We start from the raw sequence: 27,793 nt of genomic DNA on the forward strand, positions 1-27,793 counted from the left end.
ATTCCTCTCCAGATACTGCAGCATAGCATCCCTTAGAATGCCCTCCAGGATTTTACCCACAGTAGAGGTTAAGCTTACTAGCCTATAATTACCGAGTTCAGTATTTGTCCCCTTTTTGAATATTGGCACCACATTTGCTATACGCCAGTCCTGTGGTACAGACCCTGTTATTATGGAGTCTTTAAAGATTAAAACACGCATCACTCCGCCCCATGCCCATGACCTGTGGGCTGGACGCGCATCACTCTTCCGCATCTCCGATGTGTGTGCTGGATGCGCATCACTCCGCCGCATCCCCCCCACGTGTGTGCTGGATGCGCATCACTCCGCCGCATCCCCCCCACGTGTGTGCTGGATGCGCATCACTCCGCCGCATCCCCCCACGTGTGTGCTGGATGCACATCACTCCGCCCCACCCCCCCCAACCTGTGGGCTGGACACACATCACTTCGCCCATGTGGGCTGGTCACACGTCCCTCCAATCCACCTGTGGGCTGTTCGTTATTTCATTGGTGATCGGTGGGCGCGGCCATCTTCCTTTGGCCGCGCGTGCGCAGAAGCGGCGCTCTGCTGGCCGCGGCTTCAGGAAAATGGCCACCGCGATCTCCATCTGCGCACGCGCGGCATCCCGCGGCCATTTTCCTGAAGCCGCAGCCAGCAGAGCGCCGCTTCTGCGCACGCGCGGCCAAAGGAAGATGGCCGCGCCCACCGATCACCAATGAAATAACGAACAGCGCGCTCTTTTAAATCCCCTGGCAGAGGATTCGGGACCTTGGGCATGCGCACACCACTACGCCACCAACGGAAAACTACGCAAAATCTGGGGGAAGACAACGCCCTTTTGACCAGACCAGCCTGATTGACAGGCGAAAACGGAGACTTTGCAAAGGTATTTCGGCAACTTAGGTGGGTAATAAACGCATAACAAACACACTAATGTAACGCCCACCTCTGCCCCTATTTAACGCTATTTTTATCCCATCTTCCAAAAACGTGGTGACAGGTTCCCTTTAAGACAAGAGACAATTTGCATAGGTCATTTCCCAGAGGAGCGTTGCACGGCCTGAAAGCCTCCGTCCTCACACGACCACTGAGCTCCACGTTTATTCTTTGCAGTACAGCCGGTGCAGCACAGGGCGGCCACTGCTGGACATGGAAGCGGCATAACGTGTGTACGAGGTGTCTCACCTGTCGCTGCAGCAGCACAGAGGCCCAGCCTGCCCCGAGCCCCCTGGGCACAGCTCTCCTGGCGGTCACCGCCAACATTGTTTCACCGCTGACCACGGTCGCCTCTAGAATGGAGTTAGTGAAAGCTCTGACGTAGAAGTCACATGATAGAAATCGGTCACATGATTGGCACTGGAGGTGGGCAGCAGGAGCTAGATGTTGATTGGTAGAGAGTAGGATCCCTCTCACCGGAAGTGTCTCTCCTCAGGGGTCGCCGTTGTCTTAGTAACTGGCGCTTGCCGCTCTATACTGCCCTCTGCTGGCTCTTCTGAGCCATGCATGTTTATCATTCTACAGTATTCCGTGTTGTGCTCAGGCGTCCAGGCTGCCTACGGGCCACGTGTCATGCCTGTGTGAACTACGGCTCCCGGCAGCCCCTGCTGCGAGACTGGGAAGAGAAAAACGGCTGGGAGAGCGGAGACTGAGGTTTGGAGTGAGCTCCCCCGTGTTATAAGCGGCTGTATAGGCGACTAGTGTGTATACCGGCAGGGCAGCCATAGCCTGTGCCTATAGGTGCGCGCGGCCGTGCTGGTGTCACGTGTTACCCTGCAGTGGGCGCGCATATATACAGGGGTGCAGCAGCACCCGGGCCTTGGAGCCTACAAGTCCCATTTGGCCCCTATGGAAAGACTATATAAGGCTACGTTCACATTTGCGTTGTGCGCCGCAGCGTCGGCGCCGCAGCGCACAACGCAAACAAAAACGCAGCAAAACGCATGCACAACGCTGCGTTTTGCGCCGCATGCGTCGTTTTTTTCATTGAATTTGGACGCAGCAAAAATGCAACTTGCTGCGTCCTCTGCGCCCCGACGCGGGCGCCGCAGCGACGCATGCGGCGCAAAACGCAAGTGCGCCGCATGTCCATGCGCCCCCATGTTAAATATAGGGGCGCATGACGCATGCGGCGCCGCTGCGGCGCCCGACGCTGCGGCGCTGGCCGCAAATGTGAACGTAGCCTAAGGGTATGTGTCCACGTTCAGGATTTGGTCAGGATTTTACTCAGGTAAAATCTGCACCTGAGGCTACTGGCAGGTCACCTGCGTTGTCCTTGCGTTGTTTCTGCATTGTAAGGACATGCTTTATTCTGAAAAGAAGTGCCGCATGTGAGTTTCCGCGGGTGTGCCGCATGTGTCTTTTACTGCATAGTGGTGACGGGATTTCATGAAATCCCCTCCACTATGCTGTAACATCTGGACGCTGCGTCTCTACGCAAAACACGCAGCGTTTCCTGGACGTGGAGACGTACCCTAACTGTTAGAGCCCAGCACTAGTTGGGGGCCATGATGGAGATTATGCATTGGGGGGTACGATCTTCGCATATATAATGTATGATAGAAGCACCAAGGCTACAACCGCGCCGCTTCATAGACCTAAGGCTCTATTCACATGTGTGAAATGTCCCATCTGGTTTTTTGTGGACAGTACATATAGTGTTTCATCAGTTTTAGACCTCATTCAGATATAGTTTTTGGTAGGACTGCGATCTGTGATAGTCTATGGGGCCACTCCCATGTCCTATGACTGAGAGGTCCACGGATATTGGCGGAGACATGTCTGAATATGCCCCAAGGGTCCGCTCAAAACCGGCAATGCAATCCTATGGGTTCATGAAAAAAAAATCAGACCACGTGCAGTCTGATGTTCACGGACTATCAGAATGGAGAAATATATATACACTGCTCAAAAATATAAAGGGAACACTAAAATCCCACATCTTAAGTATCACTGAATGAAATATTCCAGTAATAAATCTATTCATTACATAGTGGAATGTGTTGAGAACAATAAAACCTAAAAATTATCAACATAAAAATCACAACTAATACCCCACGGAGGTCTGGAGCTGGAATGATGCTCAAAATCAAAGTGGAAAATTAAGTTACAAGCTGATCCAACTTCAGTAGAAATGCCTCAAGACAAGGAAATTATGCACAGTAGTGTGTGTGGCCTTCACGTGCCTGTATGAAATCCTGGTGTTCTGTGGCAAATGTCAAGCATCCTGCACGGTGTTGGGCTGTGAGCACAACCCCCATCTGTGGACGACGGGCACTCAGACCATCCTCATGGAGTCAGTTTCTAACCGTTTGTGCAGACACATGCACATTTGTGGCCTGCTAGAGGTCATTTTGCAGGGCTCCTTGCACAAAGGCTGAGGTAGTGGTCCTGCTGCTAGGTTGTTGCTCTCTTACGGCCCCCTCCACATCTCCTGGTGTACTGGCCTGTCTCCTGGTAGCGCCTCTGGACACTATGCTGACAGACACAGCAAACCTTCTTGCCACAGCTCGCATTGATGTGCCATTCTGGATGAGCTGCACTACCTGAGCCTCTTGTGTGGGTTGTAGAGTCCGTCTCATGCTACCACGAGTGTGAAAGCACAACCAACATTCAAAAGTGACCAAAACATCAGCCAGAAAGCATTGGTACTGAGATGTGGTCTGTGGTCCCCACCTGAAGAACCACTCCTTTATTGAGAGTCTTGATAATTGCCAATAATTTCCATCTGTTGTCTATTCCATTTGCACAACAGCATGTGAAATTGATTGTCAAACAGTGTTGCTTCCTAAGTGGACAGTTTAATTTCACAGAAGTTTGATTTACTTGGAGTTATAGTCTGTTGTTTAAGTGTTCCCTTTATTTTTTGAGCAGTGTGTATGTGTGTGTGTATATACCATGACTGATATATATATATATATATATATATATCAGTCATGGTGCTGGAAATAGCATCCGCTTATGACAGATATATCCAACATGGGACGTTAAGGAGTTATGTATTTATTATGCTTTGCTTATATAGCGCCATCATATTCCACAGAACTTTACTGACGTTATCATCCCTGTCCCCATTGGAGCTTACAATCTAAATGTTCTATCACTATGTCATTAGGGTACTGTCACACTCTGCGACTTTCCAACGATCACGACCAGCGATACGACCTGGCCGTGATCGTTGGAAAGTCATTGTGTGATCGCTGGGGAGCTGTCACACAGACGGCTCTCTAGCGACCAACGATGCCGAGGGCCCCGGGTAATCAGGGTAAACATCGGGTTACTAAGCGCAGGGCCGCGCTTAGTAACCCGATGTTTACCGTGGTTACCAGCGTAAAAGTAAAAAAAAAAAAAAACGTACATACTCACATTCCGGTGTCCTTCAGATCCCTTGCCGTCTGCTTCCCGCACTGACTGAGTGCCGCCGTAAAGTGAAAGCAGATCACAGCGGTGACGTCGCCACTGTGATCTGCTCTCACTTTCCGGCCGGCACTCAGTCAGTGCGGGAAGCAGACTGCAAGGGACCTGGCGGACACCGGAATGTGAGTATGTACTGTTTGTTTTTTTTTACTTTTACGCTGGTAACCAGGGTAAACATCAGGTTACTAAGAACGGCCCTGAGCTTAGTAACCCGATGTTTACCCTGGTTACAAGCGAACGCATCGCTGGATCGCTGTCACACACAACGATCCAGCGATGACAGCGGGAGATCCAGCGACGAAAGAAAGTTCCAAACGATCTGCTACGATGTACGATTCTCAGCAGGGTCCCTGATCGCTGCTGCGTGTCAGACACAGCGATATCGTATGGATATCGCTGGAACGTCACGGATCGTACCGTCGTAGCGACAAAAGTGCCACTGTGAGACGGTACCCTTAGGGTCGGAGGAAAACTTAGAACCCTGGAGGAAACCCAAACAAACACAGGGAGAAGATACTAACTCCTTGGTGGGATTTGAACCCAGGACCCCAGAGCTGAAAAGCAACAGTGTAAACCACTGATCCACCATGCTAATATATGGATTATACTATTAGATTTACTATTTAGATGTTTGTCTTATTATTGTTATGCTAATAATTTAACAGTTGTTATTCTGTACCCTTTCAACAGATGCTAAAAAGAATGAACAGTGGAGGAGCAGAGTATCGGAAATGGGATATGGTAGACTTAATACGCTAGGTAGACCCACTATAGGAATCTGGATATGGAAACGGAAAAGACTGATATTGTAGAAGAGAGAGAAGAAACCGGAAAATGGGAAACTGTTACTAACACTGGGGTGCAAGTTATTGACACTGGTAAGAAAATGTACAACGGACACAAACAGTGTATGGACTGTGGGAAAAGCTTCACGCGGAAGTCATCCCTCATTGACCACCAGAGAATACACACCGGGGAAAAGCTCTTTATGTGCTTGGAGTGTGGAAGGAGGTTTGGTCTCAAGTCTTGTATGGTCAGACACCTGAAGACTCACTTGCCAAAGACTTTAAAAGTCTGCCCTGTCTGTGGCAGATGCTTCACTAGCTATGCTAGTCTTTTTCGGCACCAGAAAGTTCATGCAAAGGACAGATTCTATAGCTGTCCATACTGCAAGAAGAGCTTCTCTCAAGCATCACAATTGGTAGTTCATCAAAAAAGTCATAAATGGATGCTTCCACCAGATGGGCAGGAAAATGTTAATATCCTGGACCAACCTGGCACCCAGAAGAACTTTGCATGCCTGGAGTGTGGGAAATATTTCAAAGAGAAGAGATTTCTTACAAGGCATCAGAGAATTCACAAAGGTAAGAAACAGTAATGCATTCTGACTTACTGGGAACTGAACCTGTCGGATTGCATTAGGCATCCTGGAGTGCACCAGTACGATCCCATGTAACGTCTTGCATCTACAGTAAGGATTGGTGTATTTACTGACTGAGCCTGTATATGTATATTCCTATCAAGTAGTCCAGTTTAATCCCCAGCTGTGGTGATATATGGCTTGTGAGCTACTGAGATTGTATAGTTTGATTGCAACTTGTTTTAGATTTTGTTTGATATTTTCCTTATTTCCTTTTTGTTTGCTAGAATCTTCTACTGTCCCCTTACAGCAACATGATGAACTTTCACAGGATATCCCCTTAAATGCCAATGAAGATTGTAATGTACCACATGCCTTACAAGTTGTAAATCCTTCAGTGAAAAACGGGTCATTTAATGCTGAGAAGAAAACTCGCAAAGTTCAAAAAGAAGTTCTGTGTTTGGACTGCGGTAAAAGCTTCACGCGGAAATCCTCCCTTGATGTCCATCAGCGATTACACACAGGAGAGAAGCTGTTTATGTGCACAGAGTGCGGAAAAAGGTTCGGTCTGAAGTATTGTTTGGTCAGACACATGAGAACCCACTCTCCAAAAATACTTCTCCAGCATAAGAAGGTCCACAGAATTAAGGACCCCTGTAAATGCCCGCAGTGTGAGAAGAGCTTCTCCCGATCTTCACAATTGGCAGCGCATGAGAGAACCCACAAAAAAGAAAACTTTCATCCAAAATCGGAACCTAAAAACTCCGGCTTTCTTTACAAAGAAAATATTAAAGATGCAGAAGGTTCCCATAAATGTCTTGAATGTGGAGAGTTCTTCAGATGGCGGTCATCGTTATTAAGACACCAGAGGATACATAAAGGTTAAGTATCATTTCCATTATAGCAAATTAAATTTTTGTGATAAATGAAGATGTAGCATTCAGCAAACCGATTATTATGCAAAAGTACCTTTGTGCCAAAGTTGCTTGGCCCCTCTAATGCAAAGCAAATGCTAGGCAAACTGGATAGGTCTATACACAATCCTCAGATCAGAAACCATGTTAATTTTGTATAGTCATACCCTCAGTATTATAGTAAGGGTGGCTAAAGTAGCCAGGGACACTCTCAGAAACATGATTAGTACAAAAGAAGAAAAAGAGTGCAAAACGTCCCAAAGATAAAATTCAATATTTATTCAAAACATATATCATAATACACAATACATAATAAATATAGTGACTAATAAAGCAATTTAATGAATAACAGGTGTAAGACACCAAGATCCCGAGTACGCACAGTAAACCAAAAACTGTCCTTACCCATACTTCTTTCCACCTGGTGACCTAGTGCAGCAGCCCCAACGTGTGTTTCGCGTGGGCATCTTTAGGGGGCTGCTGCACTAGGTCCCCAGGTGGAAAGAAGTATGGGTAAGGACAGTTTTTGATTTACAGCACGCACTTGTGTTCCCTTAAAGGGGTATATACCTTTTTCACTAGTTGGTCTCAATTGACCTCTTTGGGATTGATTTTTAGTGTGTGTGTGTGTATATATATATATATATATATATATATATATATATATATATATATATATATATATATATATATATATATATAATTTGATTGCCCTGCATGAGCTAATTGTTATTTTTATACTAAGTGACTTACTTATTTGGGTGCTATGTGTTTCTCTTGACCGACTGATATTTATAAGGGAATAGCCCTATTTGCGTCGCACTTGCACTTTTTCTTGCTAGTCGTCATTTTCTGCCCTCCCTAGTACTCAGGATCTTGGTGTCTTACACCTTTTATTCATTAAATTGTTTTATTAATCATTGTATTTATTATGTATTGTGTATTATGACCAGGACAACATCTGCAAAGAGTTTGTATGTTCTCTCCGTGTTTGCGTGGGTTTCCTCCGAGTACTCCGGTTTCCTCCCACATTCCAAAGACATACTGATAGGGAAATGTGAGCCCCATCAGGGACAGCGATAATGTGTGCAAACTGTAAAGCGCTGCGGAATATGTTAGCGCTATATAAAAATAAAGAGTATTATTAATATGTTTTTGAATAAATATTGAATTTTATCTTTGGGACGTTTTGCAGTCTTTTTTTTCTTCTTTTGTACTGAACTGGATAGGTGTGCAGCGTTAATGCCATGGCGAGCTTCCCATGGTCATTTAACGCCTGCTACTTCCATAATCGTTTGTTGTGAATTAAAGTGAAACAGGGACAGACTGTCTCAGATTAACATGTCTCTTGCTAAGAAACTAGGACCGTTTTTCTCATGTGAAAAAAATGGACATCTGAATAAGCGCTTAGGTGTGCGCCAATACTTTTCTCCAGATAGTGTATGTCTCATGTTCTATGTGGTATATTTTCGTATACTGCTAATTTACTGAAAACTGTGTGTTGTGTTTTTTGTTTTCCTTTTGTGCTCTTAGATAATAGTTGTCAATTCAGAAGCCAGAAAAGTATTTTTCACCCGGTTATTGAATCTGGAGTAAACTGCAGCGCTTCTCCACCAGATCGTAAAGATGACACAGAAACACTCACACAAGAGCTGTCTGGTATCACAGAGGAATTCAATTCATCCATAGATAAAAAGAGTTACATTGCCGATAGAACTGGAGACATTACAGCCTGGAAAACCAGCAATGAGGCCAAAAATATGTGTATAGAATGTGGGAAAAGTTTCACTCGTAAATCATCCCTTATTGTGCACCAGAGATCACACACAGGAGAGAAGCTGTTTATGTGCATAGAGTGTGGCAAAATGTTTAGTCTGAAGTCCTCATTGGTCAGACACCTGAAAGGTCGCTGTCCAAAAATGCTCAATATCTGTTCGGATTGTGGCGAGTGCTTTAGTCGCTACTCCAGCCTTTTCCAGCACCAGAAAGTTCACAGAAAAGAGAAATCTCACAAATGTCCTCATTGTGAGAAAAGCTTCTCTAGAGCTTCACAACTTTTGGTTCATCGGAAGACACATAAACTAGAGAAGTCCTGTCCACCACAGTCAGAGCCTGAAGAAGATACTGATAAATTAGGCAAACCCAACTGTTATGCAAGTGCCAGCTGTGCAGAAGAGCCGCATGCATGTCTTGAAGGTGGAGCACACTCCTCGGAACAACAGCCCCAGAAAGCGCACAGACGTGAGTATTGATGTAGCATGGTATAATAATAGCCTTCATCTAGTGGGAAATGTTACGTAAACTTAAACTAAGTCAATGATCTGATTTTCTTGGTCAACCATTTGATCAAATAGGACACAATACTACAAATCTGTGGTTGGTCTCAGATACTTCGGATTATATCTGATGTGTGCAATGGGATTTAGAAGTGGATCTGTCTTCTGAAACGCCTGGCAACCTTTTATAAATGATGCCAGCACAATAAATCTGTAAAGATAGGGACATGCCAAAAGGCAATAGTAAATGGCGGTGTGTCCATCTCTGTAATTTTCATTAGTAAAATAGTCAAGAATTTCTCAGGTGTCAGTGGATCCTCCAGTTATATTAATCCGGACTACACTGCTGAGACTAGAGAACCTTTAACAGAAATTAACTCCAAAAAAAGGTCAGACCCAGAGCCTGTGAAGGTGGCGAAAAGTGAAGGTGCAAATAGTAACTCCATTTGCAAGCCGAGATTGTCCAGCAGTAGAAGCGCCTACCATTTTATCCAGTGTGGGAAAAGCTTTATTAGCAAGGTATCTCTTACTGTCCATCAGAAAATACACTCTGGAGAGAAGCTTCTTATATGCACAGTATGTGGGAAGAAATATAGTGCAAAGTCTTCTCTGCTCAGACACCTGAAGAGCCACGCGGGGCCCATGTTTATTATCTGCTCTGAATGTGGCGTATATTTCAGCAGATACTGCGATCTGTTATTGCACATGGAGAATCATATGGGTAAGTGACCTTGTATCAGGGTGGATAAAAATCAATGTTTTTTTAAAAAAATCAAAAAAATCGGATTTTTTTGATTTAAATCCGGATTTTTTTCAATAAACTGCTTTTTGAGGAAAATATTTTACCATCCAAAGGTTCTTCCATCATGAGATAAAGCTGAGTTGTTTAACTCAGTAGAATAAAGGCTGTATATGTGTAACATTCACAATGCCATGCTCTTCCAGAGGTTTCTGTAGGATGCTGACTATCCAACAAGTTTGGGCATGTCAACTGAATGGAAAAAGAAACTAAACCAAAAGTGAAACCAAGCTAGAAGTGTGGAATTAAAGGGGCAGTATGAACAAAATGTGGAGGCTATTAATAGTTTATACAATTAAGACATGCTGCTTTTAAACACCTACCTATTGCCATATAGTAAAACAAAAAAGATTTTTACTTACTTTGGGGTCCCCCCCTCACCCTGGCGTTAGATCGTTGCCCCTAGTTTTGTCCGTGTAACTATGGGCGCACATGCGCACTGCTCTCACTTCTCATTTTAATCGTGATTTATATTAAAAAAAACCTTTTGATTTAAATCAGTGATTTAAATCATGATTAAAATCATGATTTAAATCGATCCGATTTAAATAGAAAAAAATCTTTTGATTTAAATCGTGATTTAAATCATGATTTAAATCGTGATTTAAATCATGATTTAAATCGGCGTGATTTAAATCAATCCACCCTGCCTTGTATAGTAACATATCAATAAGAAAAATGAAAGGGCAAGTGGGAAGAGCCAGACAATGTGCCAGAATTGCGCTGGCTGCTATTTTTAAGCTGGAGGGGGAGGCAATGTCCATGGCCCCTTACCAGCCTGAGAATACCAACCCCCAGCTGTCTATTTTAGCTTGACTGGTTATCAAAAATGCAGAGGAACCCACACCATTTTTTTTCTTTTTTAAATTAATTTCTAGCGCTGTTATTAGCAGCAGCAGGCGTAGTCTGATGGGAGTAGTAGTCCCATCAGCCGAGGCCAGTGACTAAAGGTAAACAGTGCGGGAACCGCAGATTTCTGACCAGCGGTAATGATTTTACCACCGATCAGAGACAGTGTTTGCCGTGCTGGTGGTGTTTGGACTCCACATTCACATCCAAAATGGCCGCGAGGGTCCTTACGGGTCCTGCAGTGAGGTGGCTTCTGAGCACCTGCTGAGCAGTCGCCGGCAAGCCTCCTGCACTGCCTGTCAGATCGCTGATCTGACACAGTGCTATGAAAAGTGTCAGATCAGCGATCTGACTTTATATAGTGATGTCCCAACCTGAGATAATGTTATAAAGTAAAAAAAAAAAATTACACTGTTGAAAAATATTTAAAAAAATTCACAAATAAAGAAAAAATAAATATTTTTCCAATAAATCCATTTATTTATGTAAATAAAAATAACAAACAATAAAAGTACACATATTTGGAATCGCCGCGTCTGTAACGGCCCGCTCTATAAAACTATCCCACTAGTTAACCCCTTCAGTGAACACTGTAAAAGGGGAGGGTTTTCCCTCCACAAATTACTAAAGGGGGGAAACCTCCTTACACCTCTAATTGAGGTCCGATATTAACTATTAACGCCGAACTTGGCTATTAACAATTAATATCCACTTAAAAATACCACAACGTTATCTATTCCTTATACCATACAATGAGACAAAACAGTGTATCAATAAAGGATATTTATTACACACACACAAGTCTGCAGTATATAACATACATATATATTTATACTCAAGCTGGTGACTATAAATATAAATATATATATATATATATATATATATATATATATATATATATATATATACAGATACTACAACTCTAATACAGTAATATCACTACAGTATGCAGTAGTATAACAATATCACAACATAATGATCCACAATATCCAGTAATATCACAACTATACCACAATATAAAAACCACAATTAACAGCCCGATTACCCATATCACACATGCAATATCAGCCCTCCCAATCTATAGCTTACTGACCCTAAGATACAGGGCCTAGTAAGAAAAGAGGATACAGAGTATACTTATCCACCATCCATGGTGATTCCGGGCACAGCCAGAGAGACCTCTAACCACATGTGTTGTCCCTTTTATGTGACCAGCCAAAAGAGGTGTGTCCAGCCCCAGGTGTGTGAGATGAGGTCACGAGTCTATTGTCCACTAAGATACACCTCCTCAGTGTTTTTCCAGCTCATGGTTCTACAGCAGGCTGGAGGGGGGAGGGCTTTGCTCCATGTGGTATATGTGGGGGAAATACCCAAAACATGCACTGAACACATCTCTATATAAAGATATACATTTTGGGGCATTTCCCTTCCTTTTACAAACACCGTTAAAAAAAGCTAAAAACAATGCTTTATCATCATACCGCCGAACAAAAAATGCAGTAAAACGCGATCAAAAAGACAGATATAAATAAAAATGGTACAGCTGAAAACGTCATCTTGTCCTGCAAAAAACAAGCTGCCATACATCTCCATCAGCAAAAAAATAAAAAAGTTATAGCTCTCAGAATAAAGTGATGCAAAAACAATTATTTTTTATATAAAAGTTTTTATTGTGTAAAAGCGCCAAAACATAAAAAAATGATATAAATGAGGTATCGCTGTAATCGTAATGACCCAAAGAATAAAACTGCTTTATCCATTTTACCACATGCGGAACGTTTACGGTTGGGGTTACTTAGGGTTAGGATTAGGGTTAGGGGTGTGTCAGGGTTAGAGATGTGTTGGGGTTAGGGGTGTATTGGGGTTAAGGGTGTGGTTAGCGTTAGGGGTGTGTTTGGGTTAGGGGTGTGGTTAGGGTTACGGTTGGGATTAGGGTTAGGGGTGTGTGCTACTGACTGCTGAGCCTTGTATCTAATCCTCTCCTGTATGATACTGTGCTGAGACGTGTATCTAATCCTAACCTGTGTGATACTGACTCTGAGCTGTGTATCTAATACTGTCCTGTGTGATACTGTCTGCTGAGACGTGTATCTAATCCTCTCCTGTGTGATACTGTGCTGAGACATGTATCGAATCCTATCGCTCTCCTTCCTATGCACTCCACTCCCCCTGCATGTCTCTCTCTCCATGGGTCGCTCTCCCTCCTATGCACTCCTCTCCCCATGGGTCGCTCTCCCTCCTATGCACTCCTCTCCCCATGGGTCGCTCCTCCTCCTATGCACTCCTCTCTCCATGGGTCGCTCTCCCTCCTATGCACTCTTCTCCCCATGGTTAGCTCTCCCTCCTATGCACTCCTCTCCCCATGGGTAGCTCTCCCTCCTATGCACTCCTCTCCCCATGGGTCGCTCTCCCTCCTATGCACTCCTCTCTCCATGGGTCGCTCCTCCTCCTATGCACTCCTCTCTCCATGGGTCGCTCTCCCTCCTATGCACTCTTCTCCCCATGGTTAGCTCTCCCTCCTATGCACTCCTCTCCCCATGGGTAGCTCTCCCTCCTATGCACTCCTCTCCCCATGGGTCGCTCCCCCTCCTATGCACTCTTCTCCCCATGGTTAGCTCCCCCTCCTATGCACTCTTCTCCCCATATTTTACTAAATTAGAAACAAATGGTAATATTTTGTAAGAAAATTTAAACATTAATTCTTTTACATTTTTTCAATTCCTGGAATTTTTTTTTTTTTTTTATGGCACCTTCCCTTTAATTCAATGTCGCTGCGACCAAAAAAACATAATTCTGGCATTTTGACTTTTTTCTCGCTACACCATTTAGCGATCGGGTTAATCCTTTTTTATTAATCAATTCTGAACACGGCAATACCAAATATGTGTATGTTTGATTTTATTTTTGTTTTATTTCGAACGGGGCTAAAGGGGGGTGATTTGAACTTTTATATTTTTGTTATTTTTTTTATATATTTTTAAAAACATTTTTTTTTTTTTTTTTTTACTTTTGGCATTCTTCAATAGTCTCTATAGGAGAAGCTACCACAACCTGATCGGCTCTTCTACATAAAGGCGATTTTCAGATCGGCTCTATATAGCAGAATTACTCACTTGCTATGAATGCTGACCACGTGCCAACACACCAGTGACCCGCGATCACGTGACTGGGGTCACCGGTGTGCATATTTCCGGCGCGTTTTAAATGCCGCTGTCAGAATTTGACAGCGGCATTCAGCTGGTTAATAGCCGCGGGTGGATTGTGATTCCACCCGTGGTTATTGCGGGCACATGTCAGCTGTTCAAAACCGCTGACATGTCCCCGGAAAAATGTGGACTCAGCGCCGGAGCCCACATCAAACGGAGGGAGTCCAGCATCGGCGTAAATGTACGCCCAATGTCAGAAAGGGGTTAAAAAGGTTTGGTATTTCCACTTTTAAACACTAGGAGCAGCTGCTGACATTTGCCATGAAAACCAAGTGTACTGCTTGCACACATTATGACTGCAGTAAATGTGGGCTGAATTTGCTCACATGCGTCACGTCATGCCTCGCCTCCTTTTCTGGGTGTTTGGAAAAGGATAATTGAGGATATAGTTTAGGATCACGGTGCAAAGCCATTTTGTTGGTGACTGCAAAGTAATACTGACAAGTATAATGTCTGAACAGATGAGTGAAAAGACCGGCGCTACTGTTACACCTGTAGCCAACTTATAGATCTATTGACTGAAAGCAGTTAACACCTTGCCCCTGGAATCGTGTGTGCTCACCATCAGAAAAAAACAGTTCAAATAATGTCCGTAAATAAGGAGAAAAGGTGGCACTCACCGTTCCTTTTATTGGTTCAATGTAAAACATACCAGCAGGAAGGTACGGTACTTGTGTGGTACACAGTGGACCACGGCCTTTTGAGCCTTCTGACCTTCAGCAGGTCCAAAGAGGACGCAAAACGGCCTGCGTCCGGTGTGTAGCACACGAATACCTTCCTGCTAGCATCTTTAAAATTGAACCTATAAAAGAAACCTTTTAATGGAATAGTGAGTGCCACCTTTTTTCCTTATTCATGGATAATACTGACAACTAGACAGCATCACCAGTGACATCCGGCATCACCAATTCTGTTTGTTGGTGCTGCTTGCTGTATCATAAGCTGGGGTTAGATACGGGAAGTATATAGCATGCACGATTAGATACACTAAGAGTAACAGGCTGGGATTAGATGCAAGGATAAGTGTAGTTTTATCACATGATGGGGTTAGTTATTGAGGATCACACAGGATGGGATTAAATGTGTAGCATCTAATGTATGCAGTGTGTTACCCCGCTCCGTCCACTTCTTTGGGAGCAGTAGAACACATTACACCATTGCATTACGCCTGCTCCCTATGCATGACCCTGCTCTGTCCACTTCTTTGGGAGCAGTGGTGTAATGCGTGACCCTGCTCTGTTCACTTCTATGGAATCATTGGTGTGATGTGTGACCTTGCTCCGTCCACTACATTACTACTCCCATAAAAGTAGACAGAGCAGGGTCACACCCCCGCCCCCACCAAAAAATAAAAATAATAATATTCAGCGGGCTCATGAAAGAGCATGTCTCATAACTTTGCAGCCCTTACAAAGTGATTTTCATCCTATTGAACCTCCTAGATTCCTCATATAGTCCTCTATATAGTACAATGGGCCCCACATAGTACTCCATAGTATAATGGCCCCACATAGAATATATATCTATAGGATATCTGTATATTCAGTTTCACAAACCCCCCACATTTAATAAACTTGCACCCTTTAGTGCTTTTCATGTGGCAGTAGAAGGTGTTTAGCCTTGTTTACTCTAATAAAGGGGGAAAAAGATGACTTTGCCCCCCCCCCCTACTTTTTGATAACCAGCCAAGGTAAAGCAGACAGCTGCAGGCCTATAATATCAAGCTGGGAAGGTCCCTGGTCATTGGACCCTTCTCAGTCTAAAATTACCAGGCTGCAGCCGTCCCCGAAGTGGAGCATCACATTAGATACGCCAATTCTGACATTTTGTATTGCTCATCCCAATTGCCCTGGTGCGGTGGCAATGGGGGTTATGGTAGTTTGGGTTTAATGTCAGCTGTGAATTGTCAAAAATCCCATCTGCTATCAAGCCCTGGTTTTTGTAATGTAAACAAAAAATACACTGACAGAAAAATAAATTTTATTTGAAAAAATCACTCCCCTACACTTTCCCTTGTTCACCAATTTATTTTGGAAAAAAATCCATGCAGGTCCAATGTAGTTCACCAACTTCGTCGAATTTCACAAATGAAAACCTGAAAAACATAAAAACAGAGAAATAATGAAAATACACTGGCCTTCATTCTCAAATTCATTAGAAAACAAAAAGTTCCCATACAGGTCCGTTGTAGTTCATGTTGTTTCCACTGCGATCCCTGAATACGATGTCTAAAGGCTATGGAGCCTTGTTCAAAGAATGGAGCTCCAAAGACAGTCCCAGCAGTCCCAACAGTCCTCGAGTTCCAGCAGCGGTGACGTCGGTATCTACACCGCTCATCAGAGTCACTGAGTCACGCTACCCTCTGTATAGTGGCTCCACAGTAAAATGGCCACATATAGTGCTCCACAGTATAATGGCTCCATATTTTACCCCAGAGTATAATGGTCCCATATAGTGCATCACAGTATAATGTACACCCCGTGCACCCTGGTATATGTATAATACCCCCCACACACACACACACAGCCATCCTGTGTTATGTCTAATTCCCTCCCCCCACCCATCCTGGTATATGTTTCCCATATAGTCACTGCAAAAGAAAAGAAACTATACGCTTCTACTCACCTTGCCTCCGCTCTCACTCTGCGCGGCGTTCACTTCTGTGTCAATTTGCTCAGAGCAGAGCAGCTTGTTGATTTCCCTGCTGTGCTCTGAACACTTCGGCTGTGAGCTGAGATCGCAGCCTGTACTGTAATACTGACAAGCTGTGATCACTTCTCCCACTCCGGACCTCTGTTCCCCGGCACGTCCTCCTTCCGTCATCTCCTGTCATCACACGCACTGAGCAGTATACACTTCGGGCTACACAAAGATGGCGCTGATCTCTTCTGACAGCTGTAACCTGGACAGCCCACAGCGCGTGCCTAGGTCACAGCTAGAGGCAGGAGGAGCAACCTCAATACTAGAGATGCAACCGCAGTCTCTTATGCCCAGGGGCTGCCGTATTTGAGCGGTTGTGGTCAGACACTTACACACCAGCAAATGGCAGTTCCTTGTGGCTGAAGTAAAAATTGATAACTGCAAAAATATTAAAGTAGTACATTTTAATTTTGTATGAAAAATAATTGATTATATAATAAATAATTATTAATACAAAAATAAAAATCGCTGCACCTTCCGTTTTAAAAGGTTGCAATGGCCATCCACCTTTGATTGCTGTTGGTTGAACACTATTCCTTCTGACTCCCCCATAGACATGCATGTTCAGCAATTTGGTGGGGAAAAGGAAAAAAGCCACTGCCACATTCCGTATTGGGGTATGTGTCCACGGGCCGTATTACATCCGGAATAGCTGCGGATTGAACGCTGCGTAGAACCGCAGCATTCAATCCGCAGCATCCAGATGTTACAGCATAGTGGAGGGGATTTTATGAAATCCCGTCTCCACTATGCGTGCGAACACGCATCCTGCGGCCCTGCGTTTCCGGACATGCGGCGCGTCTTTTTAGAACGCAGCATGTCCGTTTACCTTGCTGCGCCGCTGCAAGGTAAAACACACAGACCTATGAATTGGGTGCGATGATTCCGGATGTGTGCAATGAACACATCCGGAATCATCGCGTCTACAGAAGGGGGCGGCGCTTTGGCGCGGAGCGAGTTTTCCACTCTGTCCAAAGTGCCGGCCATCCTGAACGTGGACACATACCCTTAGGGCTCATACTCACCGGCAAGAAACTCGGATGAGTCTCGCATGTTAATACCCGGTGCTGCTGCCGACACTCAGATCGGAGCGTGCGGCCGCATAGGAATACATGCAGCCACACGCTCCGCTCCTGAGTCCCGGGTATTGACTTGCGAGACTCATCCCGAGTTTATCGCAGGCGAGTATGAGCCCTTAGAGACGAGGCGGGCTAGCCCCACACACATTAGTCAGCTGCTCTTGTTGATTTGGTCAAGTTCAACAAGCTTACACAGAATTTGTATTGGTGCCTTAGCAGTATGTAAGGCTGTCTGTACATCCACACAGTTCAGCACCTTATGAATCGTATCATTGGTTTTGCCTTCTTAATTAACACGTTAACTTGCTCTTAATATTCCAATTCTACAGAGTCAAGAGGTGAGCTGTCGAAAACTAACATGCAGCACTCTCTGAATAAAGATAAACATGATGTGACAGTGGCTTTCATGAAGGAAGAAAAATCAAGCCTAATACAAAAGGAACATAAGTGTTATGAAAGTGAATTCTTCCCAAATTACTATGTTGATTCGCAAGCGTCGCCGAGTATAAAACAAGAGACTTGTGAAAATCTCTCTGCAGGTGAGGAACTGTGCGTACCTATATGTGGCATGAATAAACTTAAAGCGAATTTGTCCGTGGGATCAACACTCCTAAGGCCCCTTTCACACATCAGTTTTTTTTCTCATAGACTTGTATTAGCGACGGATAGCCTCATGTTTCATCTGTCATTCGCCGGATCCATCGAAAATTGTTTGTCCGGCGGCCAGAGACAATGGACAAAGTAACTTTTTTTGTGTCCGTTGAAAACACGGACAGCAACTCATCCGGCACCGTCCATCGTTTGCTAGAATGAAAGCCTATGGCGCCGGTTCCATCAAATGACGGAATCCAGCGATAGATTCCGTTTTTTTTAACTGATCATGCTTCGATCCAATTAGCCAGATCCGCTAGTCTGATCCGCCGCAACAGTTTTTCACAATCTGCGACGGATCCGTCGAGCCAACGGATTGTGACTGACTGCAAAAAACTGATGTGTGAAAGGGGCCTAAGATGTCTACACAGGCAACGTTCATAGAAAGCTGAGAAAAAGAATACTTTGATATATGCAATCTGATGTCTTATTCCAGAGAAATCCACTTTTTTTCTCATATGTAAATGAACTGTTAATATCTATGCGCAGGACATAGATCTCCTGGTGAGTGCCTCCAGAGATGATTTTAGAAACGAGACGCTACCAGTGTGAGACATATAATGACTGACAGTCTGTCACCCTAATCACACTGCAAAGTTGTGTATGATTACAACTAACACTTCTTTAGTTTCCATCTCGTAGGCAGCTTGTGTGAGTGGAAGGACGGTAGAGCAGATCTGGTCTTTGTCTTATTACAAACACATCTGCAACAATCCTCTTGTAGTGCTCTCAACTCAGCTGTTCTGACTCACTCACGCGCACGAGCACACATACTGATTCCCAGAAAACTGGCAATCAGCACAGCTCTGCAATAGATCTGACAGCAAAATTTACCTGAATACCCATTGTAAAAAAGCAGAAGGTAAAGTCAGGGCTGTGGAGTCGGAATTATGGAGTCAGAGTCCGTGTCATGGAAATTGAGGAGTTGGAGGTTTGGCTTACCGACTCCATAGCCCTGGGTAAAGTATCCAGGCAGATATGTGTCACCAACGTGGTTGACCTTAGTAATGTAAAGTCTTGATCAGTAACACTAGGTTACTGAGAGAGTTTCAATTTGACTGAATTTTGGGTCTGGGATTTAGGAGCAGCCATGAGATTCTGGGTGGAAAAGGTTGTTCCCATAATCCAGCTGGGCCTAATTACAGCCGCTGGGTTAGCTCAGATGTGTGTTTTTTGTTCTGGAGCTGAACAGCGGTGTTTGGTGAACACGTTTAAACTCTGGAACTAATACATCCTGAAATGCTGAGATCGGTGAGGCTGCTATAGTTATCTTGTTTCATTGTGCCTGAAGGAGAGACTGTTGGGCTATGTGCCTGAAAGAGGAGAAAAAGACATTAGATTATACTCACCCAGGGGCGGTCCCGCTGCGGTCCGGGTCCGATGGGTGTCTCAGGTCCGGTCCGGGGCCTCCCGTCTTCATTCCATGACGTCCTCTTCTGGTCTCAACGCCACGGCTGCGGCGCAGGGGCGTACTTTGTGTTCCCTGTTGAGGGCAGAGCAAAGTACTGCAGTGCGCAGGCGCCGGGACAGGTCAGAGAGGCCCGGGCCTGTGCACTGCAGTACTTTGGTCTGCTTTGCTTTCACTGTGTTGAATATTAGAAGAAAAAAACATATTTACATATACACATGCAGTACATACATATACACATAGAGTACATACTTACCAAACAGCTATTCCCCGACGCCCTCGATTGCCTGCAAAAAAATAAACCACCCAATACTCCCTGTTCCGATGTAATCCATTTACTGAGTGTCCCACGATGATCTCCTGTGTAGAGCTGTCACATCAGGCGATGTGAACACTTTACAGGGACTCCGGTGACACAGTGGCAGGAGGTATCCACCTGCACTGTATAACTCCGCCACCTAGAGGTCACCGTTGTTCATCCTGTCACTTGCGGCACTGCTGCATGAGAAAATTAGTGCCGTAAAGTGAGAGCATGATCTCCCATGAACTACAGTGCAGGAGTATTCTCTCCGGTCAGTGTATCATTGGAGGTCCCCGTAGAGCAGTCACATCTCCTGATGTCAAATACACAGAAAATAGCCGCACTCAAGTCTTGGAAATGTGAAGATTTTTCTTTTGTTTTTATTCAAGTGTACAGGCACCATCAAGTGATTTTTACATAGATAACAAGTGGTTGCGGACCATAAGGTAGGGTGACGTTTCGACCTGGCACAGTCTTTTTCAAACCCCACTGCAATAATAAATACAACGTATAAGTGTGCTGTACATATATATATGTGCATAAAAAAACATGCAATTCATAAAGGCAAAACAAAACACAAATTTCCTAAATCAAGTTACAAAATGTATATAAAGAAACTACAAGAAAATTATATACAGGAAATATACATATGTATGCATGCCCACAGTTTGTAACTACGGACACATCTATGTCTTAGGGCAATGAATCATGGCATAAATAGAAGAGAAGGTAGAGATAACCTGAAACCAGGTTCTGTATGAGGACTATTCAAAAAGGACATTCCTAAACTGAAAGCTAGTATTGGGCTGGAAATAAGCATATAAAAAAAACAATTAAATGCAGGGAACACCAAAAAAACAACAAAAAGGACAAAAGAAACCAAAAAAACGCCACTGTTCAAGACGCCAAAGTGATATACTGACCTTGAGTAAGAGAAATGGTATAAAAGGAGAGGAAAATAGGAGGAGAGTCCCCAAGGACTAGGGAAAAACAGAGAGGATACGGTTAAAAATATGATACACTGAATAAAAAGGAAGCAAAGGGTATTCAAGCACAAAGGTGCAGTTTTTACCAGCTCACGGTAGACTCCAGGAGTAAGGTGTCCATCTTATTGGTGGTGCAGTGGCTGTAATGAACACTGTCAGCGTTTTAAACACACCGCTGATGCGGTCATTTCCGGTGTGCTGGCGTGCACCTGTGTGGTGAAAGCGAGGTCTGCCCCGCAGAGCGGCGTGTGTGTCAGTCTGGCGCATGCGCAGTAATCGCTAAATTAGGGGAGAGATATTGTGGCAGCGCATATAGTGTAAGAGGGCCTGGAGCATGCGCAGTGTGCTTTGAGGAGACTGAACCAAGTAGCGCTCGTGCAGGGGGAGCAAATGGTGGCGGCGGTCAGGGGGCTGAGAAACTTTTTATGCATGGGGGGTCTCTCCTGTCCTATAGATATATTAGATATATATTAGATATATACTGTGGCCGCGCATATAGTGTACGAAAGCCTGGAACTAGTGCAGTGCGTTTTGAGGAGACTAGACCAAGTAGCGCTCGTGTAGGGGGAGCAAATGGTAGCGGCGATCAGGGGGCTGGGAAACCTTGCGCTAGATGCAGGGTAAACTTTTATGCATAAAGGGCCTCTCCTGTCATATAGGAGCTAAAGGTAGCGCCAATAAGGGAGTGTCCTCCTATGAGACAGAATACTAGGTAAACGGGAAAGAGAAGGGGGATATAAGTGTAACCTATGGTAGGGAGACGGTAAAATTCCACACCTGGGGGTCATAATCATGGTGTTGTGAAAAGAATGAGATTAGGGATGCATACTCTGTTGGAGTACAAAACTCCTTAAATAAATAAAATAAAAATAATGAACATGAATAAAAAATGAATGAAAAAAAGGGGGAAAATGAAGAAAATGAGAAGAGAAAATGAAAAAATGATGAGAAAATGAATAGGAAATAATAAAATAAGAAAAAAATAAAAAAAATAAGAAAAAAATAAAGAAAATAACAAAAAAATTTGAAAATATATGTAAAATAGAAATTAAATAATAAAATTAAAATAAAAATAAAAAATAAAAATTAAAAGTTAAAAATAATAAATAATAAAAATAAAAAATAAAAGTAAACCATGAACCTGGTAAACTTACCAAGAGTGGTAGATTATGGTGAAAAAACATTGGATTTCCCTGTATTTTCTTCCCTACAAGGTCTAGAAAAAAAAGGGGGGGGGGGGGGGGAAGAAGCAAGAAAATGATTAGAGAGGCAGTCTTGATACAGTGACATATACCGAATGAGACACAAGATAATTAGTATACATTAGGCCAGTATTATTCTAAAAGGTGAAGTCCAGTTCCCTATTTAGGCCCTTGGGGGCCAAAGTCTGCAATGTATAGATCCAGAATGATTCTCGTTCCTTGAGAAGTTTTATATGGTCACCGCCCCGTCTTGGACGTTCCACTCTTTCTATTACCTGGTAACGAAGTTGGGATACGGAATGGTTGGCTGAGACAAAATGATGGGGGAGTGGCAGCCAGGTTTTCTTGAGTCTAATAGTAGATTTATGGCTGGAGATTCTGTCATGCACATGTTGTATGGTCTCTCCCACGTACATGAGACCACAGGGACACTTGATCAAGTACACAACAAAGTTAGTTTCACAGGTGTAAAATCCCTTGACATCGCTTGATTTAATTACGTTGGCGCAACAGGCACACCCTAAACAGGGGAATGTGCCCGTCCTTTGGGTTCCAAGGAATTGTTGTTTTGATTGTTTAACGAAGCTTCCGATGTCGGCCTTTACCAGGTTGTCCCTAAAGTTCCTTGGTCTGCGCTTGCACATCAGTGCTGGAGCTTGAAACGCAGCTACCTGTGGATAGGCCTCCTTTAGTAGGGGCCAGTGTTTATTAATGGTCTTATAGATCAGGGGCATAGTGGGATGGTGCGTGTGTATGAACGGAATTCGTTCCTGTTTAGGGGATCGTGGTCTAGAGGGAAGGTACTCAAGGGCCCTTGTTTTTCCTTTTTGAAGGATCTTATCGGGATAATTTCTGTCTCTAAATTTTTGTACCATGTCGTCCAATTGGGACTCCGTTAACATGGTGTCTGACACAATGTTGGTCACCCTGCGAAATTGGGAGTATGGGAGGCTCTCACGTGTAGATTTAGGATGGCAGCTTGAAAATAAGAGCAGATTATTGGAGTCGGTAGGCTTTGTATAAATATCAGTATCCAGACCACCTTGTTAATTTTTTATGACCAGGGTGTCCAGGAATGGGATCTTGTTGGTGTCCCAGTTGGGTGTAAACTGTAACTCGGGTCTGATCCCGTTGACCTGCGATACGAAAAGAGAAAAGGTGTCTGCTGGTCCGTCCCATAGACAAAAAACGTCATCTATGTAACTGAGCCAGCATTTCGAGTGTAACTTAAAGAGGGCGTTGTTGTATATATATTCGTTCTCGAAGGTGTCCATGTAAATGTTGGTTCTCGAATTTTATTTTATTTTATTTTATTTATTTAAGGAGTTTTGTACTCCAACAGAGTATGCATCCCTAATCTCATTCTTTTCACAACACCATGATTATGACCCCCAGGTGTGGAATTTTACCGTCTCCCTACCATAGGTTACACTTATATCCCCCTTCTCTTTCCCGTTTACCTAGTATTCTGTCTCATAGGAGGACACTCCCTTATTGGCGCTACCTTTAGCCCCTATATGACAGGAGAGGCCCTTCATGCATAAAAGTTTACCCTGCATCTAGCGCAAGGTTTCCCAGCCCCCTGATCGCCGCTACCATTTGCTCCCCCTACACGAGCGCTACTTGGTCTAGTCTCCTCAAAACACACTGCGCTTGTTCCAGGCTTTCGTACACTATATGCGCGGCCACAGTATATATCTAATATATATCTAATATATCTATAGGACAGGAGAGGCCCCCCATGCATAAAAAGTTTCTCAGCCCCCTGACCGCCGCCACCATTTGCTCCCCCTGCACGAGCGCTACTTGGTTCAGTCTCCTCAAAGCACACTGCGCATGCTCCAGGCCCTCTTACACTATATGCGCTGCCACAATATCTCTCCCCTAATTTAGCGATTACTGCGCATGCGCCAGACTGACACGCACGCCGCTCTGCGGGGCAGACCTCGCTTTCACCACACAGGTGCACGCCAGCACACCGGAAATGACCGCATCAGCGGTGTGTTTAAAACGCTGACAGCGTTCATTACAGCCACTGCACCACCAATAAGATGGACACCTTACTCCTGGAGTCTACCGTGAGCTGGTAAAAACTGCACCTTTGTGCTTGAATACCCTTTGCTTCCTTTTTATTCAGTGTATCATATTTTTAACCGTATCCTCTCTGTTTTTCCCTAGTCCTTGGGGACTCTCCTCCTATTTTCCTCTCCTTTTATACCATTTCTCTTACTCAAGGTCAGTATATCACTTTGGCGTCTTGAACATTGGCGTTTTTTTTGTTTCTTTTGTCCTTTTTGTTGTTTTTTTGGTGTTCCCTGCATTTAATTGTTTTTTTTATATGCTTATTTCCAGCCCAATACTAGCTTTCAGTTTAGGAATGTCCTTTTTGAATAGTCCTCATACAGAACCTGGTTTCAGGTTATCTCTACCTTCTCTTCTATTTATGCCATGATTCATTGCCCTAAGACATAGATGTGTCCGTAGTTACAAACTGTGGGCATGCATACATATGTATATTTCCTGTATATAATTTTCTTGTAGTTTCTTTATATACATTTTGTAACTTGATTTAGGAAATTTGTGTTTTGTTTTGCCTTTATGAATTGCATGTTTTTTTATGCACATATATATATATATATATATGTACAGCACACTTATACGTTGTATTTATTATTGCAGTGGGGTTTGAAAAAGACTGTGCCAGGTCGAAACGTCACCCTACCTTATGGTCCGCAACCACTTGTTATCTATGTAAAAATCACTTGATGGTGCCTGTACACTTGAATAAAAACAAAAGAAAAATCTTCACATTTCCAAGACTTGAGTGCGGCTATTTTCTGTGTATTTGACGTTGGATGTCTAGCCAGCACCTTCTTCATTGAACTCTACAGTGTGCCCATTATATTTTCTTCTGGATACATCTCCTGATGTGACAGCTCTAGACGGGAGATCGTCATGGGACACTTGTTGTTAAATGGACTACATCTGAACGGGAAGTATTTGTGTTGGTTTTTTATTTAATTTTTTTTGCTGGAGAACGAGGACGTCGCAGGATGTAGGCGTGTAATAAATATGGGAAACTGTGGTGTTTTAATTAATTAAAAGACTTTATTCTGGCTGTGTCTTTATTTAACATGTAACAGCTATAGGATTAGTAATAGAGAGGTGTCTTACTGACACCTCTCCATTATTAAGCCGTGGGCTTGATGTCCCCTTACAATTCAAAGGGGACATGAACCCACAACTATTACCCCACTTGCCACCGCTACAGGGCAAGTGGGTAGAGCGAGGCTAAGAGCTGGAATTGGCGTATCTTAGAGATGGGGCGGCTGAGAGCTGGTGTTTGTAGCCAGGGGGTGAGGGGCAATAGCCATGGCCCCTTCCTAGGCTATTAATATCAGCCGGCAGCTGTCTGCATAGCATTTGCTGGTTACTAATTATAGGGGGACCCCACATCATTTTTTGGGGGTTTCCCCTATTTTAATAGCCAGTAAAGGCTAAGTATACAGCTGTGAGCTTATATTAATAGCCTGGGATGCTCCATGGGTATTACTCCCTTCCCAGGCTATAAACATCGGCCCCCAGTCGCTGGTTTTCCCTCTCTGGTTTGGAAAATTGCGCAAGAGCTCACGCCTTTTTTTTTAAAATTAAACAGATATTGTGTTTAAGGCCGGGGTCACACTTGCGAGAAACTCGCACGAGTTTCGCCCTTTAATACCTGGCACTCCCGCCGGCACTTGGGACTGTATATATCAGTGAGAGAGAAATATCTGTGTGTGTCATATATTGGCATGTATAAACTAAATAGTAAACTATTGTTGGATTTTGGTTTTGTAGATGATGGGCCCACTAAGAGCCAGAAGAATGAGGATGAGTGCACATATCCAGATACTCTTTATTTGGAAAATTATCCTAACATTTCAGAATCTGTCACTGAAGAATGTACAAGGAAAAGAGATGAAACCAACAACCATTCAGGACATCCAATATTAAATGTGCTGGGTATTCACGATTTAGAAGGAGGCATTTGGGATGGATCTGATGAAATTGAAAGTAGAACTCAATCCAGAAAAAAGTGCTACTATTGTTTAGAGTGTGGAAGAAACTTTACTCGGAATTCATCTCTTATTGTCCACCAGAGAATACACACAGGGGAGAAGCTTTTCATGTGTACAGATTGTGGGAAGAGATTTGGACTGAAATCTTCATTGGCCAGGCACGTGAGGATTCATAACAAAGAACATTTTCCGTGTGTGACATGTGGGAGACGCTTCAGAGACTATTCTAAGTTTTTAGAACATCGGGCTCATCATCACTAAGGGGAATTGATCATTTCAGAATCCTAGCTACCAATGCGTTAGATTTCACATGTCCAAAGCTTTCATTAAGAAAATGTGCAAAAGAAGTTAATCGTTATTCAGCATATTGTTGATTTGTAAGGACAAAAATTATTATTTATATCAGATGTGAAATAATTGCTTGATCCCACTCTGAGTTTGTGTCAACATTAAAAACTACCATGCCTGAATAATTATTTAGGTACTTGGTCATGTCTCCTGTGCTATAGTTGGGAATTAGACTAGAGTAAAACAATTTGCAGGAACCTGGTTCAGCGGCTACATCAGTACTCTACGGCAGCTGGATACGATCACTGCCTACTGCCTGTCGGCATCCTCTGACTCTCAGATTGGAGGCCTACTATTCAGAAGAGGCGCCAAGGATTCAGATTGTCGTAGGCAAAGTACATTGCTCTGGTTGGATGCCATGGAGTACCAACATGGCTACTGGTCCATGATCCTGCAAAAAATGTTCTCAGCTCTATTAGGAATGTACAGTTTTCTATAATTTGATTCAATGTTTTAATGTCAAAAAGTTGGTTATATTTTTCTGAGATCCATGTAAAGCTTGTGAGACCTGACAATCTTTCCCCATACAACTACTGATTGACTGCTTTCTATAACTCGTATAGGAAAAGTATTCATTTATTCTTTGGGATTGAGTGAAAGTTAGACCTGCAGGCTCTCCAAACAAACAACTTTACATATACAGCTCATTATCTACCTCTTTGTTTCCCCTGACTGATCCAGTTCAAGTTTAAAAATGTATTATATGTTAAGTAAAAGATTGTGGGCTACACTTATGTTGCAATACTAGCATCACTGGTTGACCATAGCTATACTGTCGCTATAATGTGTTTTACGTCACTTTCAGATGAGCAGAATACGGACAGTTGTATAATGGACAATAGAACATTATAGGCTTCTGTGAGTAAACTCCAGTTCCAATAAACTGTGTGAGGTCCAGGTGTTGTCTATAGTATGCGTGCAAAATAATTGTCTGTATTAGACTCATCTAAAAGCGACCTATGCCTGTTTGATAATTTACAATATCAAAGTGGGAATTTACCTGATGTAGTTACAGTTGTCAGTATATTAAAGTTTTATGTGAAAAAGCTGTGTGATGCCGATATTTCCTTTTTTGTACTTTATAAAAGGTAATATCTGGCCTTTTGGCAATTTTAATGAAGTAGTGGATGATGGTAAAATACCTCTGGTTACAGTAACAGAGCTTTGAAAACTTAAAGAAGTTGTCCACTACTATAACCTTTTTTTTTTTTTTTCATAAATCTTGCTATTATGGGCCACT

At 43.4% G+C, this 27,793-nt stretch overlaps 2 protein-coding genes across 4 annotated transcripts in view; one reads left to right on the top strand and one right to left on the bottom strand.

The window, feature by feature from the left end:
• Window positions 1-1,446, bottom strand: part of LOC143775756 (hydroxymethylglutaryl-CoA lyase, mitochondrial-like) — a 22,424-nt gene extending 20,978 nt beyond the window's left edge. Inside the window, exon 1 of the mRNA XM_077264276.1 lies at window positions 1,189-1,446. Within this exon, the coding sequence (XP_077120391.1) occupies window positions 1,189-1,266 (78 nt within the window). The 5' untranslated portion in view covers window positions 1,267-1,446. The remainder of the gene's footprint in view (window positions 1-1,188) is intronic.
• Window positions 1,365-27,793, top strand: LOC143775755 (uncharacterized). 3 transcript variants are annotated; one of them, XM_077264273.1, is made up of 6 exons: window positions 1,365-1,653; window positions 5,107-5,780; window positions 6,064-6,657; window positions 8,224-8,931; window positions 17,929-18,138; window positions 25,985-27,793. In XM_077264273.1, exons 2-6 carry the CDS (start codon window positions 5,201-5,203, stop codon window positions 26,464-26,466), a joined length of 2,574 nt encoding a protein of 857 aa, XP_077120388.1. In that variant the 5' UTR covers window positions 1,365-1,653; window positions 5,107-5,200; the 3' UTR covers window positions 26,467-27,793. The 3 variants fall into 3 exon arrangements, with proteins under 3 accessions (XP_077120388.1, XP_077120390.1, XP_077120389.1); XM_077264275.1 differs by having other exon boundaries at window positions 1,539-1,660; window positions 25,985-27,598; XM_077264274.1 differs by having other exon boundaries at window positions 1,608-1,740; window positions 25,985-27,598.

Source organism: Ranitomeya variabilis, chromosome 5, assembly GCF_051348905.1.
Source record: "Ranitomeya variabilis isolate aRanVar5 chromosome 5, aRanVar5.hap1, whole genome shotgun sequence".
NCBI classification, from domain to species: domain Eukaryota; kingdom Metazoa; phylum Chordata; class Amphibia; order Anura; family Dendrobatidae; genus Ranitomeya; species Ranitomeya variabilis.

Coding starts and splice junctions, on each gene's coding strand:
- LOC143775755 (XM_077264273.1), top strand. CDS start 5,201: ATGGAAACGGAAAAGACTGATATTGTAGAAGAGAGAGAAGAAACCGGA. Junction 6,658..8,223: donor ACACCAGAGGATACATAAAG/GTTAAGTATCAT, acceptor TTGTGCTCTTAG/ATAATAGTTGTCAATTCAGA. Junction 18,139..25,984: donor TTGTGAAAATCTCTCTGCAG/GTGAGGAACTGT, acceptor TTGGTTTTGTAG/ATGATGGGCCCACTAAGAGC.